The sequence below is a fragment of the Maniola hyperantus genome, chromosome 6 (assembly GCF_902806685.2).
Source record: "Maniola hyperantus chromosome 6, iAphHyp1.2, whole genome shotgun sequence".
Taxonomy (NCBI): domain Eukaryota; kingdom Metazoa; phylum Arthropoda; class Insecta; order Lepidoptera; family Nymphalidae; genus Maniola; species Maniola hyperantus.
In genome coordinates this window covers 6,673,781-6,686,925 of record NC_048541.1, presented here as the reverse complement: position 1 = coordinate 6,686,925, position 13,145 = coordinate 6,673,781, and the positions used below count along the sequence as shown (strand labels likewise).

The following is a 13,145-nucleotide window of genomic DNA, read 5'->3' as shown; positions in this document are numbered from 1 at the left end:
ACATTTGCCCAGTCAAATGCTAATCAACTAAACGGCCGCCCCTCGCGGGGGCAAGGCGTTAAAAATATTGCCGTTCCATCGCGTGGAACTACTCGGCATGTACAATGCTCGCATACTTGCCAGCATGATCAATATAATCCACCCTCGCGGGGTGGATATCAGCACACCAATTATCTCTACAAAGGTCAATCCTCTAAAAAGGAATTCGATCGTAATAACTCTAAAGATAAACAGTCCTTTCACAACCGGGGCTCGCGGCCCGAAAGAGGAAGTCACAAGGGACGATCGACTGCGTCCAAATCTTCCAGAGGACATTGGAGAAATTGACTCGACCTCGTTCCGAGCGGGTCGTCTAGTGCACTATCTTTCGCAATGGAAGAAAATGGGTGCACCAGTAATTATACAAAAGTTAATTCAAGGGTATCGAATACCATTCTTTCAAAAACCACCTCTTGTGTTTCCCAATATAACCAGAAAGGCATTTCACACTCCTGTCTCAGAGGAAATGTCTGCTGTGGTACACAAAATGAAAAAACAACGGGTACTAAAGCTTGCGCCACACACACCAAGCTTCCTTTCCACTCTGTTTCTGGTTCCAAAACCCGACGGGTCATTCCGACCGATATTCAATCTCAAAGCACTAAACGACTATGTTGTGGCAGAACCATTTCACTTGATAAACATGCACCGCATTCCAGATTTTCTTCAACCCCAGGACTGGTTATGCAAAGTAGACATAATGCAAGCCTACTTTCATGTGAAAATAAAGAAGTCCCAAAGGCGCTTTCTACGCCTTGTATACGACGGGGAATTGCTAGAAATGTCCTGTCTGCCGTTCGGTCTGAGCACGGCACCCAAAACTTTCTCTATGCTAACAAACTGGGTGGCTCAAATATTAAGAGAAAGATGGAATATAAGAATTCTAGTTTACCTGGACGATTTTCTGGTAGCAAATCAAAATGTACATGCTCTTCGCGATCATGTAAAAATTACAGTACAATTACTGCAAAGCCTAGGTTGGCAAGTGAATTTCGAGAAATCGATTCTTTCACCACAAAAAAGTATAATTTATTTAGGAATACTATGGAGACCCTGGCACAATCTAAAAATTCTACCAAGGGAGAAGTCAGATGTCATAATCGGAAATGTGAGTCAGATTCTAAAAGAAACAAAAGTCACTGTAAAAGAATTACAAAAAATAATAGGACTTCTAAATTTTGCCAGCTTTGTTGTCCCACGAGGACGACTCAATCATCGACACCTGTTACTTTTCAAAAATACTCTTCCAGACCGGTCGTCCAAGACCTATCCTTTGCCGCCAGCCGCAATAAGCGAAATAATATGGTGGAAGGAGAATTGTCAGCTATCAACTCCGTTACATTACCCTCCGCCAATTCATTTCTTGGTAACGGATGCCTCGGACCAGGCTTGGGGAGCATTACTGAACAATCTCCCTCTATCGGGCACTTGGTCACGAGAGGAACAAGCACTACAATCCAACCAAAAAGAAATGTTAGCTATATTACATGCCCTTCAGAACCAGGCTTACTTCTTACGCCACAGTTCAATCCTAATACAGTGCGACAACAAGACTGCAGTCGCTCATTTACGGAGGGAAGGAGGGACGAAGTCGTTACCCCTATTGGAAATAACATTCAAAATCCTGAAATTATTAGATCAACACCAAATTCACCACAGCATACAATATATACCCGGCAGGTACAACAATCATGCGGATCATTTGTCGCGTCATCGCCAACCTCCAGAGTGGCACTTACTACCAACTTGCGTGGAAATGGTGTTTGCGAAGTGGGGAATTCCGGTGGTCGATCTATTCGCCTCGGAGAAAGCACACGTAGTACACAACTATGTATCCCGAGATTTGATGGATCCTCAAGCCCTGTTCCACGATGCATTCAGTGTCCCGTGGAACTTCCCACTTGCATGGGTGTTTCCGCCTCCATTTCTAATTCCAAGAGTCTTGACTCATCTCAACCGGTCAACAGGAATATTTTTGATGGTAGTACCTCGATGGAAGAAGGTATTTTGGCGCGCGGACCTCAAAGCCCGAGCGCTTGCAGCGCCGTTAACTCTGAGAAATCTACACAGGTTTCTAATCGACACGGCAACAGGTCTGCCACCCCCGAAAATCGAGGACATCGTCTTAGAGGTTTGGAAATGTGGGGGTGGTCTGAGGAAATAGAAACATGGAATCCTGAACAGTTATCTTTGCTTAAAAATTCTTGGCGAAAATCTACCCTGAAAACTTATGAATCCGCTTGGAAACGTTGGTCGTTATGGTCTAAAACTAAAAATATTGATACCAAGAACCCTACAGGGTCACAATTGGCACAATTTTTGGCAGATTTACATTTACATGATAAACTGTCTTATAATACGATTCTGTTACACAAATCTGTGGTTTCGACTTTATGTAATGCTGAAATGTCTAGTCAATTAAGTAGTCATGTTCTTGTAAAGCATATTTTAAAATCAATTTCTTTAAAAAATCCAAGAGTTCCCAAACCACCAGTTTGGGATGTTAGCAAATTAACTTCTTACTTAGTTAATTACAAAATAGACTTAAATAACGAATTTCAAATATCTCGTCACACTGCGATTTTATTACTGTTATGTTCAGGAAGACGTATACATGACCTGACCTTACTTAGCGTAGATGATAAACTTTGTGTAAGATCTAATGAGTATATTATATTTTGGCCTCAATTCGGCTCAAAAACTGACACCAGTGAATATAGACAATCAGGCTGGAAGTTGCTTGTAAATAAGGATAATCGCAACCTAAATCCTCTTTTTTGGATCGAAAAGTGTATTTCAGTTCTGAACGACAGACGTAAGATTTCAAAGTCAACTAATCTATTTGTAACAGTTAGAGGTTTAGCTAAACCCGCCTCGCGTACAGTTATAGCAGGCTGGGTAAAAACCTTGTTCAGAGAAGCTGGCATAACTGCTACTCCTGGTAGCATTCGCTCAGCGGTAGCTTCCAAGAGCTGGTGGGAAAATCATTCCCTTGATGAGATATTGGCCCGCGGAAATTGGCGATCAGCCAATACATTTCAAAAATTTTATAGACGTGAAGTGATTGAAAGTAATTTAACTATTTCAGAGGGTGTCACTCAATTATTCAATCCGATAAATTGACAATATTATCTCAAAACTCGTACTGCAAAATATATCTTTTATTTAATTTAAAATTTGATTTTTTGATTGACCAGATATAACTATGGAGATTCTTGAAAACTATTCAAATGTTTGATTTTATATTTAAATTAGATACCTAATTAAAATCGAATAAACAAACGTTATTATTTATTTTGTTGTGAAGAACATAATATTATGAGTTATGGAAAATAAAGGTTCATTATGTACAAACTATTTTATTATATTATACTCACATTGGCGTAGAATCATACTAATTCCATTTTACCTATTACCTATGTGGCGTCACCAGGCGAAAACAAACAGGGTCTCAATATAAAGCTTCCAGTTACGGTCAAGTTATTTAATAGTAGCGTTTTACCTGAAAATAAAACGCATATTAAAATACTTACCTCACTGGAAGCTTTCAGTAATTCCTGCCTGGTGATATTTTGAGCCAATGAAGCAATGGCCGCGCTGAGCTATTTACGAAAACTTCGAGCGCGACACCGCCAGGTGGCGCCACAGAACCAGACGTGACGTCAATAAAAGTACGAAAACTGGCATGAAATCGACGGAAACGGAAATGCTACTCTCAATATAAAGCTTCCAGTGAGGTAAGTATTTTAATATGCGTTTTATTTTCAGGTAAAACGCTACTAATTATTACCATTGTTTAGTAGTATTAACCGATCAACAATATTTGTATTAAACGTTTTTTATGTGAAAACAAGTAAATAACTCATGATAAATAGGTACAATTACGCCACAAATTCTCAAAGTTTGTTTTGCAACTTCTTGTCTGTATTCTTGAAAAAAAACTAGTTACACGATAAGGGACAAAAAATAGGTTAGCTGCGTCTCTGTTTATCACATTAGTAACTTTATCTGTGCTCTCTTTTTAGTGCGAATGAGAAAGCAAACATTCCTGCATCTACTTTTATTACTCTATCTACGGAGTGCACCCACCACCACAGATCACTATATACTAATACTAGGAATATAGACTATAGTAGTGCACGGTGCACCCCACAGACCAGTAATCTCTATACCAGTCACAGACCTTTTATTTCTGGTCGGTGGTCACAGACTACAGTTGATGCTAGTAATGGCCACCAAGCACCAAGAAACCAACGTTTATGCACGCACGCGCGGGATTTTTTAAATTTTTAGGTATAGTTCTTGCATTTCACGAAGGCCACTGACTCATGCTTGTGTTTAAGTCGTATCGTGCGGTATACCTATACCTACGTAATTACAATAAATGTGTGCGTTTGACAGCGCTTGCTCGCGACTGAGTGGTCCGACAAGGCCCCAAGGGTCCGACATGCACGCACACTTACGCAATGACCATGTAAACGACGTTTCAAGTTAAGTTCACTAGCCTTCGTGAATTGCAAGAACTGTACAGTTGTATCTAAAAATCTAAAAACTTATAATAAAAATAATACAAATCTATTAGGTACTTATAATAAAAATATAATTTTTACTTCCCTTGCTCGTAAAGTTCTTTATGCTGGCTGTAAGCAGACTAAAACTGCTTTTCATGCTTTTGTGCATAAAGCAATAGCTTAAACAAGAATCTGTCAGAATTTTATGGATGACAAAAAAATTGTAATTTCCTTAGTGCCAATAACATTTTGCACTTATGATGAGACTTGCACATTACAAAATTGCTCGAATTTCACTTTAGACATGCACTTAGCAGAGTGTGTATACCTTGGTCATAAAACCCATTTTATCCTAGACTTAAATATCTGCCCTCGCAGATAGACCCTTGGGTAGACAAACATCTTGGATAGAATGGCTTGTTTTATGCCCTTGTTGTACAAACTATTTTGATTGCTAGCTGCTACTGGCCCGTCAAATCTAGTTTTAGCATAAGCTGGTGTATTTTAGTACCTACTTAATAACTCCAGTCTATGGGTAAGTAATTCAATCATCAACATAGGATAATTCAATCCATATATTTAAGATACAGTTCAATTCGTTCAGCCTGATTTGGCTGGCCAAACGAGATTTTAAGACAAATTAAAAACTAAAATTATGTAATAAAAGAAAAAATTTAAAATCAATATTTATTTTCTAAAGCCCCTTTTATTAGATTATTAAGGTATCTATTTTTTTCATTTTCCCCATTCAATTTGCTATAGATTTTCCAATTAACCTGTAATATAATAACAGTATTAATCCATCCATACTAATATTATAAATGCGAAAGTGTGTCTGTCTGTCTGCTAACTTTTCACGGCCCAACGGCTTAACCGATTTTGATGAAATTTGGTACAGAGGTAGCTTTCATCCCGGGGAAGGACATAGGCTACTTTTTATCCCGGAAAATTAAAGAGTTCCCACGGGATTTTTAAAAAACCTAATTCCAGGCGTGCGAAGTCGCGGGCATCGGCTAGTACTAATATAAATGCGAAAGTGTGTCTGTCTCTGTCTGCTAGCTTTTATTGGCTTATCCGTTTAACCAATTTTGATGTTTGGAACAGAGATGGCTTGCATTCAGGAAGGGACTTTTAATCCTGCAAATCAAGGAGTTCCCATGGGATTTTAAAAATCTAAATCCATGTGGACAAAGTTGCAGGCATCATCTATTTGGCACAGAGATAGCTTACAAGTTACAACCCTAACATAGATATAGGCAACTTTTCACAAAACCTAGATCCACATAGACAAAGTCATAGACATCATCTAGTCACAAAAATTATACAAGAGATATTAAAATAATATGATTTGAGTAAAGCTTTTAAACTTAAAAGTATTTAAACTTACTATGGCTGCATAAAATCCTAATGTATTAAGCTCTCTAACTTTAGATGAATAGTGACCAATTGGAACCCCAGAGTTAAGAAAAGCATTTCTATTGGCAATAACCAAAGCTATCCAATAGTTATTGTCAATTGGTTTTGTAAGGAGGCCGAATTTTGCTTCTGAAAATGCTTTGTCCACAGGTACTGGAGAATCTTGGTGATCATTGCAAATTAATATATCTGAAAAACAAATGGCATTTAATTATCGTAAAAGATTCAAAATATTAATTTTAAAATGTTATTTGAGATGACTACTCCACCATTTCAAGCAACTAAGTAACTCGATTCCTCAAAACTTTGTCATGGCTTGTATTACTTTATCAATTATTGTCATAATCTGTTTTGTGTCCAACAAAATTAAAAAAAAAAAAAAAAAAAAAAAAAACTAACCTGCTGCTGTTTATGTTCATGCATAGTAACTGTAACCCCTCAAAATTGGGTACCTAGGATGTACTGGTCTTTCATTATAATAAGCTAGGTACTCATCTATAATAATAAATTATAAAAAGCCACTATAATTTAGTGTGTCATTAATAAATTAATACAGAATTTGTATTACCTCCTCTTTGATGGTGTGACAAAATATGATGTCCTATAACATATTCCTTACCCCCACGAGATTTCTGTAGAACTTTCATTATATCTATAAACATTTTGTCTAATGCATTGTACTGTTTTGGGTAGTTTTCATCTGGCACATAGTCTGTATACTTTTTTGCTAATACTATGACTTGTTTATCAGTAAGAAGATTTAATGGGTCATCTTTGATAAATATTTTTGCCATGTTATGAATTGACAGAATTTCCCTCCCGTACTGTTGGCAGTGTTTACCATAAGAATGATTCAAAAAATCTGGACTTAGGACTTTATTCATTAAGTCAACAGGGTATATTTGTAGAAGACCTAAATAGGAAACACAACTTGAAAACACTCTTCCATGTTTTTTAATTTCTTCTGAACGTTCTGGATTTTTCAATTCTTCTATTATTTTATGAAAAAATTTTTTAGTATTAGGTGTAAAGTTAAATGTACCATAGGTAAGTAACAGCCTTTCGAGATCTTTTAATCTAGCCTTTGATAAAGATGTTACAAGAGCATCTGCAATAATATTTAAACAGTTTTCATGCAATGTTAAAGTAGATGTTCCAACTAATGCCACATGGACATTGCACATAACTGACAACCTTGGTATTTCACGCTGTAAGCTGTCAAGCATGTCATACACTTTATTATCATCTGATAATTTTGTTGAGTACCGAATTATTTTTAGTAATGCAGCAAGAGAAACTTCATGGATTCCCTTCGAATTTTCTATTATTTTTTCAATAACTTTTGTTACTAAAGACATGCTCCTAATAGGAGTTTTACTTTTAAATAATCCCATAGCGATTATAGCCAGTTCATCGATGCTAAACTCTAGAAATTGTTCCTCAATTTGAACTTCTAAATTATGAATATTAATTGGTGAGTTTCTTGTGATTCCAATGAAAAACAATGTTTTAACAATTTGATTTTTTGTTAATTGATGTGCTTTTGAAACAAGTTTTTGTAAACACTTATGAGAAAAGTCACTGACCCTTGTAACATTTAACATATAAAATAGAGAGACAAATAACAGCATTTGCTCATATGGCCATTTATTCATTCTTTTGATACATGCATCATCTAAAGCTGCCCATACTTCAATGTAATTTCTTGTTCTTATTGATTCTGTTTCAGGCCACTTTGCCAGACTGTAAAACAATGAAAGTAACTCTTCATCAGTGGCCAAATAAATATTATCTGTTAAAATGTCTATAAAGTCATCAAACTGTTTGTTTGATATACAAATATTATGTTCAGAACAGTATGAACCTAAAACTGAAAACGTTTGGAAAATTTTGTGGGGATTTCCTTTAAACTCTTTTATGTCTAGTATATTTTGGAATACTTCTTTTTGTATTGACTGTTTGTGTTCTTCTTTGTTTGTAAGAAAATCAATTACGTATCCTTTGCTTTGCATTATATTGTACGCGTATTTATTTTCATTTTCCATAAACATTTTAACACCCAAACTTGATGTTTTGTGATATTTTCTGAAGTTATGAACTCTGTTCATTTGGGAGAATAGAGAGTGATTAAAGCGTTTAATAAATGAAAAATTTCGAATAGTTTTCATAACATATACCATGATAGGAGTATATCGTTAAATAACACGACAATTACACAACAAAATTAAGAAAATCGTGCCCGAAAAAAGTTTATTTTTTGTCAACTATTTGGGTCTTGTTACTAATCTAATCATTATTAATTAAATAATTAAATTAAAATTATTTTGAGGTTATATCAGAAACAATTCACATCTTTTTTTTCTGGTTTTACGGCTCTGGGTTCTAGCCCTTTTGAGCATTCAATTCACATATTTTTTTTTTAAATTTATTTTACGGCCCTGAATAACAGTTCTTTAAGACCCAATTCACATCATTTCAATAATACCAAAGAGTATATTATCACTACGTTTTAATAATGCTGTTTGAGTTGTGTACTCAAGCGTAGACGAAGTAAAAAGTCTAGACAAAGGAACGTTTGCTTTCTAATTCACACTAAAAAGAAAACACAGATAATGTGATAAACAGAGACGCAGCTTACCTATTTTTTGTCCCTGATCGTGTAACCGATTTTTTTTCAAGGAATACAACTTTAGTTGCAAAACAAACTTTGAGTTATAGATAATACGTTAACTTTAAAACTTAAACTTAACTTTTATGGGAAATATTCATGAGCTGGTATCACTCACCGCGTGCCCACGTGACGTAGACAAAATAAACAAACAAAAGGTCTGTGGCTACTTTTTATCCCGGAAATTCAAAAAGTTCCCACGGGATTTAAAAAAAGTTGCGGGCATCAGTTTGGATTTTTTTCATTTAGTTGTGCCCCTAAGACCTACCTGCCAAATTTTATTATTTTAGGTCAACGGGATGTATGTACCCTATAGGTTTTTTTAACAGACATGACAGACGGACAGACGGACAGTGAAGTGATCCTAGGGTTCCTTTTTTACTTTTGAGGTACGGAACCCTAAAAATGGAAAATAAATTGGTTCAGACAACTGTAGTTACATAGTGGGTATAGGGACTAAGGAGCCATCACATCGTGATAGAGAAACAATTTCAATTTCGTGATAATATTTTAGTTTTATTTCATACATAGTAGTATTTATTTTTCTTAGGCCAAGAGGACTTAGCTACAATATTTAAAAAAAATCAATATTTAATAGGTAGATAGGTACTTTGCTTGTTAAAATATTATAATTTTAGTTTTTGACTTAGTATTTCAACAATAAAATATAAGGTTATATTATTATACCTACCTATTTTTTGGATAAGTAGGTAAGTACCTATGTTTTATTTTATTTTATTGAACCACGAACAGAATTATCCAAAAAAATTACAATACCTATTCAAACCCTAGGTGCCAAGTTATTATACAATTCCAAAATAAAATACGAACTTGTAGTAGTAGGTGCAGACGGACGGACAGCGGAATCTTAGTAATAGGGTCCCGTTAGCACCTTTCTCGTACGGAACCCTCAAAAATGTAAGTAAGTATATTGAAATATACCAACTAACAATTTTCGCTTTCGTTTACAATAGTGAGCTCTCACCTGCCTACCTCACCTACCTGTGATTACGTAATTAGGTTATTGCAGAATTTAATACCTGCATTTACGTATTAGGTAGGTAAGTATTTAAAATGAGTTCATATTATTATCTAAGAACTTTGACGGATGTTTAAAAGGGAGAGTAAAATCGTCAGGTACCTAAACTACCAAAATTAAGTCAGTAATTTACACGCATTAAGTTGTTAAGTAGGTAGTTAACTAAATTTTACCTTAATTTTAAGTGACATAATGCATGTAAACAGTGAATTTAGTAATAAGTTGTAAGTTAAAATTTAGTGTGCAAGTAAACAAATTTTGACTATTTTTCGGTCACCCCGCGCAACCGCCGCTGGTGACTACAGCACGTTTGGAATTTGGATAGATTAAAATAGATAAATATGGTAAATTAGTTAGGATAAAAGGTGAAAGTAATTCATTGTCAATTTCTTCTGTGCCTTCGCTGAGCACATAAAGAATTACAGAGTTTATCATTTCACGCACTTCTCGGAATGAACTTGAGAGTTTTACTAAATCACTTGTCTGGATGCGTGAAAACGTGAAACGTAATATTTAGTTAAAGTTTAGTTAATTACTTGACAACTTAATACGTGTAAATTAAAGACGTAGAAGTGTTTATAGGCATCTACTTAGGTAGGAAATAAAGTTAAAAATCGTAGTAATAGAGAATTAAATATATTGACACTTCACAATATTATGATTAAATACCTATATTAAACACACAATACCTACTACATTTTAGTACCTTACTTTATACTAATATAGGTCCTATTAACTACTACACGAATCACAATAATAATGTATCTACCTAGTTACTTAAGACCTAAAAGATTGAAAAATACAGTTTACAAATAGATTTGGCATAATATTGTCCAGTTATTATATTTTGTAGAAAAGTATCTAGTTTTTTTGCACAAACTGGAACGGGAGACCGATATTAATTATCACATATTTTGACCATTTCTTTTTTCAATTATTCGTATTCTTTCCTAATACTTACCTATATCCTTTTTATCGGCCCCCATCTCCCTATGGACAAAACAATTAAAATTAATTACTATCTACCTAAATCACTTTTAATTAATGAAAGTGCATTTTGTAATATAAGTAGGTATAAGTGACAAAAGTAGGTAGGTTAGCCTTGAAATTTCCTCCACCAAAACCACGCTCTTCGTGAGATAAATTTTAAGGTAAATGATCGGGGTTACCTTAAAATAGGGCCTGAAAATTTAAAACAGAATCGAACGGGTAGTTTTGAAAATTGTACGTAGACAGGTATAATACCACGGAACATAATACCTACCAGGTATATTGAATACGTATAGTAGATAGATATAGAATATATATAGATAATAGATAGATATAGATAATAGGTAGATAGGTACGTCTTGAAAACAACCACCCTATTTATTTACCTACCGATTTTCAAAACTAGGTACCTGTTCGATTCCCACTAGTGCAAATGACATCAATGCAATGACTCGATCAATACTCAATAGGTACCTACCTACCTACCTAACAGATAAACTTTTGTGCTGCTAAGATTTTATTGACGTGCAAACTTATGTACCTATGTTCATCATAAATTACTATGACATTTACAATTTTATTGAGATTAGGTACCTATTTAATCTCTTTCTTAGCTTTATAAAAGTATTCAAGTTATATTTTATTATAGAAAAATTATTATCCCCATGCGTTTGTGCAAAGTTATGATCTACGTGTAGTGCAGTTTAATTTCCCTTTTTTTTAATTTTGTGAACAACTTTATCACCTCTTGCTTATTTTTAATCTCTTGTAAAAATTAATATCTAGGCGAAGTGGTGTAATTTATAAAAAAGTTTTTACCGCAGGAAAAGTGATCAACTGATTAAAGGAAAAGACCAGAACATTACCTATGTAAGAAAAGAGGTACTTATACTGCAGTTAGTGTCAAAAGTATATAGTTAACTACATATGTGATTAGAATTGCTAATACCTATGTATATAGAATTTTTAAGATACCTAAATAATCGAGTTCAATGTTTAGGCATGGAGACTTTGGGTATTGTTATCGAAGGAGGTAGCGGTAAAAGATTGTTGCCGTATCTAGCGTAAAAATTCTCATCTTTGGAATTTATATTTATTACTAGAGGCTTTTTATTAGAAGCATGGTCCTGAAAAAGATTAACTCCAAGATATAGTTTATCGTAACTAGTTCAGTTTTATAGTAAGTTTTTCAATTAAATCACTATACTTACTAAAGCTTCAGTCTTTTTACGTAGATTTGATCTAGACAGTGTAAGTGCCAATTCTGATTGTAGTCTACTAGTAATCGGCTCATTGTCAGGTATTCCATTTTCGGCTTTGTCACCATTTAAGAAATCTAATTTACATGGTTCCTTTCTTCCTACATTGTTGACATATTCACCTATTGTGACTGAAACTGGTCGTGCGTGTTTTTTCATTGTCGCAGAACCATTTGGCGCTTTTATGAAATAATGCGACGGTGGTTTTGGAGTCACATTTAATGGATTTTTTAATTTGTATGATTCTAAAGATTCCACTTCAGCATTTCCTTCTTTTAAATTCTTTCCTTTCAGTTGTAATGGAAAATCAGTTTTGCTGTTGTAATCAGGGGTAGGTATCCTGCTTAATGTTGCCACTTTTCTTAAGTTGGGTATTTTCATAATTTCTGTATCATCTGATTCAAGATCATGACCATCTAATATTTTTATATGTTCGCCATTTTTATGCCCATTAGAGGTTGGCATCTGAAATTTAAATTAATTAATTAGTAAAACAATCATTATGGATGACAAGTCAATTACATATATCTAGATATAACATTTAGGATTTAGGTTAAACATGTTTATGGTGCTGGGCTTACAGGAGGTGGAGGCGGCGGAGGTGGTTTTCTCACAGGTTCCCGTTTTTCTGATGGTTCTTTGCCATTGATACAATCCGTTGGAACGTGGTCAGCTTTGATGATCGGAACATTAGATTGACGGTCCTGTAAAAAATGTTTTATACGTTTATCACTTTTATTTATCTTGTGTATCGTATCTAAGGTATATTTTTCAAATCCACCCATAACTAGAAAACAAAATACCTACTAGACGGTGATGTAGGAGGAATCTACCTATTCGTTAGCAGGTACTCGTATGATGTTACATCTGAGATTATCCTCGTGACATATCAAAGTCAAAGTCAAAGTCAAAGTCAAAGTCAAATGATTTATTCAAAATAGGTAATAAATTACTCTTATTGATTGTCTGGTAAGTATAGTGTTAGATTTGTAAGATAATATAGTGGTGATAATTATAACGCAAACTTAAAACTAAAGCTACGAGGGTTCCAAACGCGCCCAGGTCTGAGAAGAGCCCACAACAAACTCAGCCTATAAGCTATACCTACCTAATATTTCTATGGCTATCTACGTCTAATCTATACGGCCTCAATCCCATAAGCCAGATAAATGAAATGAGAATTCCATACTAATATTATAAATACGAAAGTGGCTCTGTCTGTC

The 13,145-nt window shown here is 34.7% G+C and overlaps 2 protein-coding genes across 3 annotated transcripts in view; both read right to left on the bottom strand.

The window, feature by feature from the left end:
- Positions 1 to 5,223: 5,223 nt before the first annotated feature.
- Positions 5,224 to 8,342, bottom strand: LOC117982942 (FAST kinase domain-containing protein 5, mitochondrial). The gene is made up of 3 exons (XM_034969382.2): positions 6,535 to 8,342; positions 5,938 to 6,155; positions 5,224 to 5,326 (listed from the first exon to the last, which is right to left on the bottom strand). The coding sequence occupies exons 1-3, from the start codon at positions 8,144 to 8,146 to the stop codon at positions 5,231 to 5,233; spliced, it is 1,926 nt and encodes a 641-aa protein (XP_034825273.1). The 5' UTR covers positions 8,147 to 8,342; the 3' UTR covers positions 5,224 to 5,230.
- A 1,951-nt stretch (positions 8,343 to 10,293) lies between these two features.
- LOC117982952 (uncharacterized) overlaps positions 10,294 to 13,145 on the bottom strand; it is a 39,272-nt gene continuing 36,420 nt past the window's right edge. Inside the window, exons 10-12 of one of the 2 annotated variants that reach the window (XM_069499404.1) lie at positions 12,504 to 12,626; positions 11,875 to 12,387; positions 10,294 to 10,663 (exon numbers count right to left, since the gene is read on the bottom strand). In XM_069499404.1, the coding sequence (XP_069355505.1) occupies positions 10,646 to 10,663; positions 11,875 to 12,387; positions 12,504 to 12,626 (654 nt within the window). In that variant the 3' untranslated portion in view covers positions 10,294 to 10,645. Of the gene's footprint in view, positions 11,791 to 11,874; positions 12,388 to 12,503; positions 12,627 to 13,145 lie in introns of both variants that reach the window. The other variant, XM_034969397.2, reaches the window with a different exon arrangement.

What these genes read in the sequence shown, in the direction of transcription:
- LOC117982942 (XM_034969382.2), bottom strand. Translation starts at nt 8,146, where the DNA reads ATGGTATATGTTATGAAAACTATTCGAAATTTTTCATTTATTAAACGC. An exon ending in GTCACACCATCAAAGAGGAG is followed by an intron (nt 6,156 to 6,534) that starts GTAATACAAATT and finishes TTTGTTTTTCAG; the next exon opens with ATATATTAATTTGCAATGAT. An exon ending in TAGGATTTTATGCAGCCATA is followed by an intron (nt 5,327 to 5,937) that starts GTAAGTTTAAAT and finishes ATTATATTACAG; the next exon opens with GTTAATTGGAAAATCTATAG.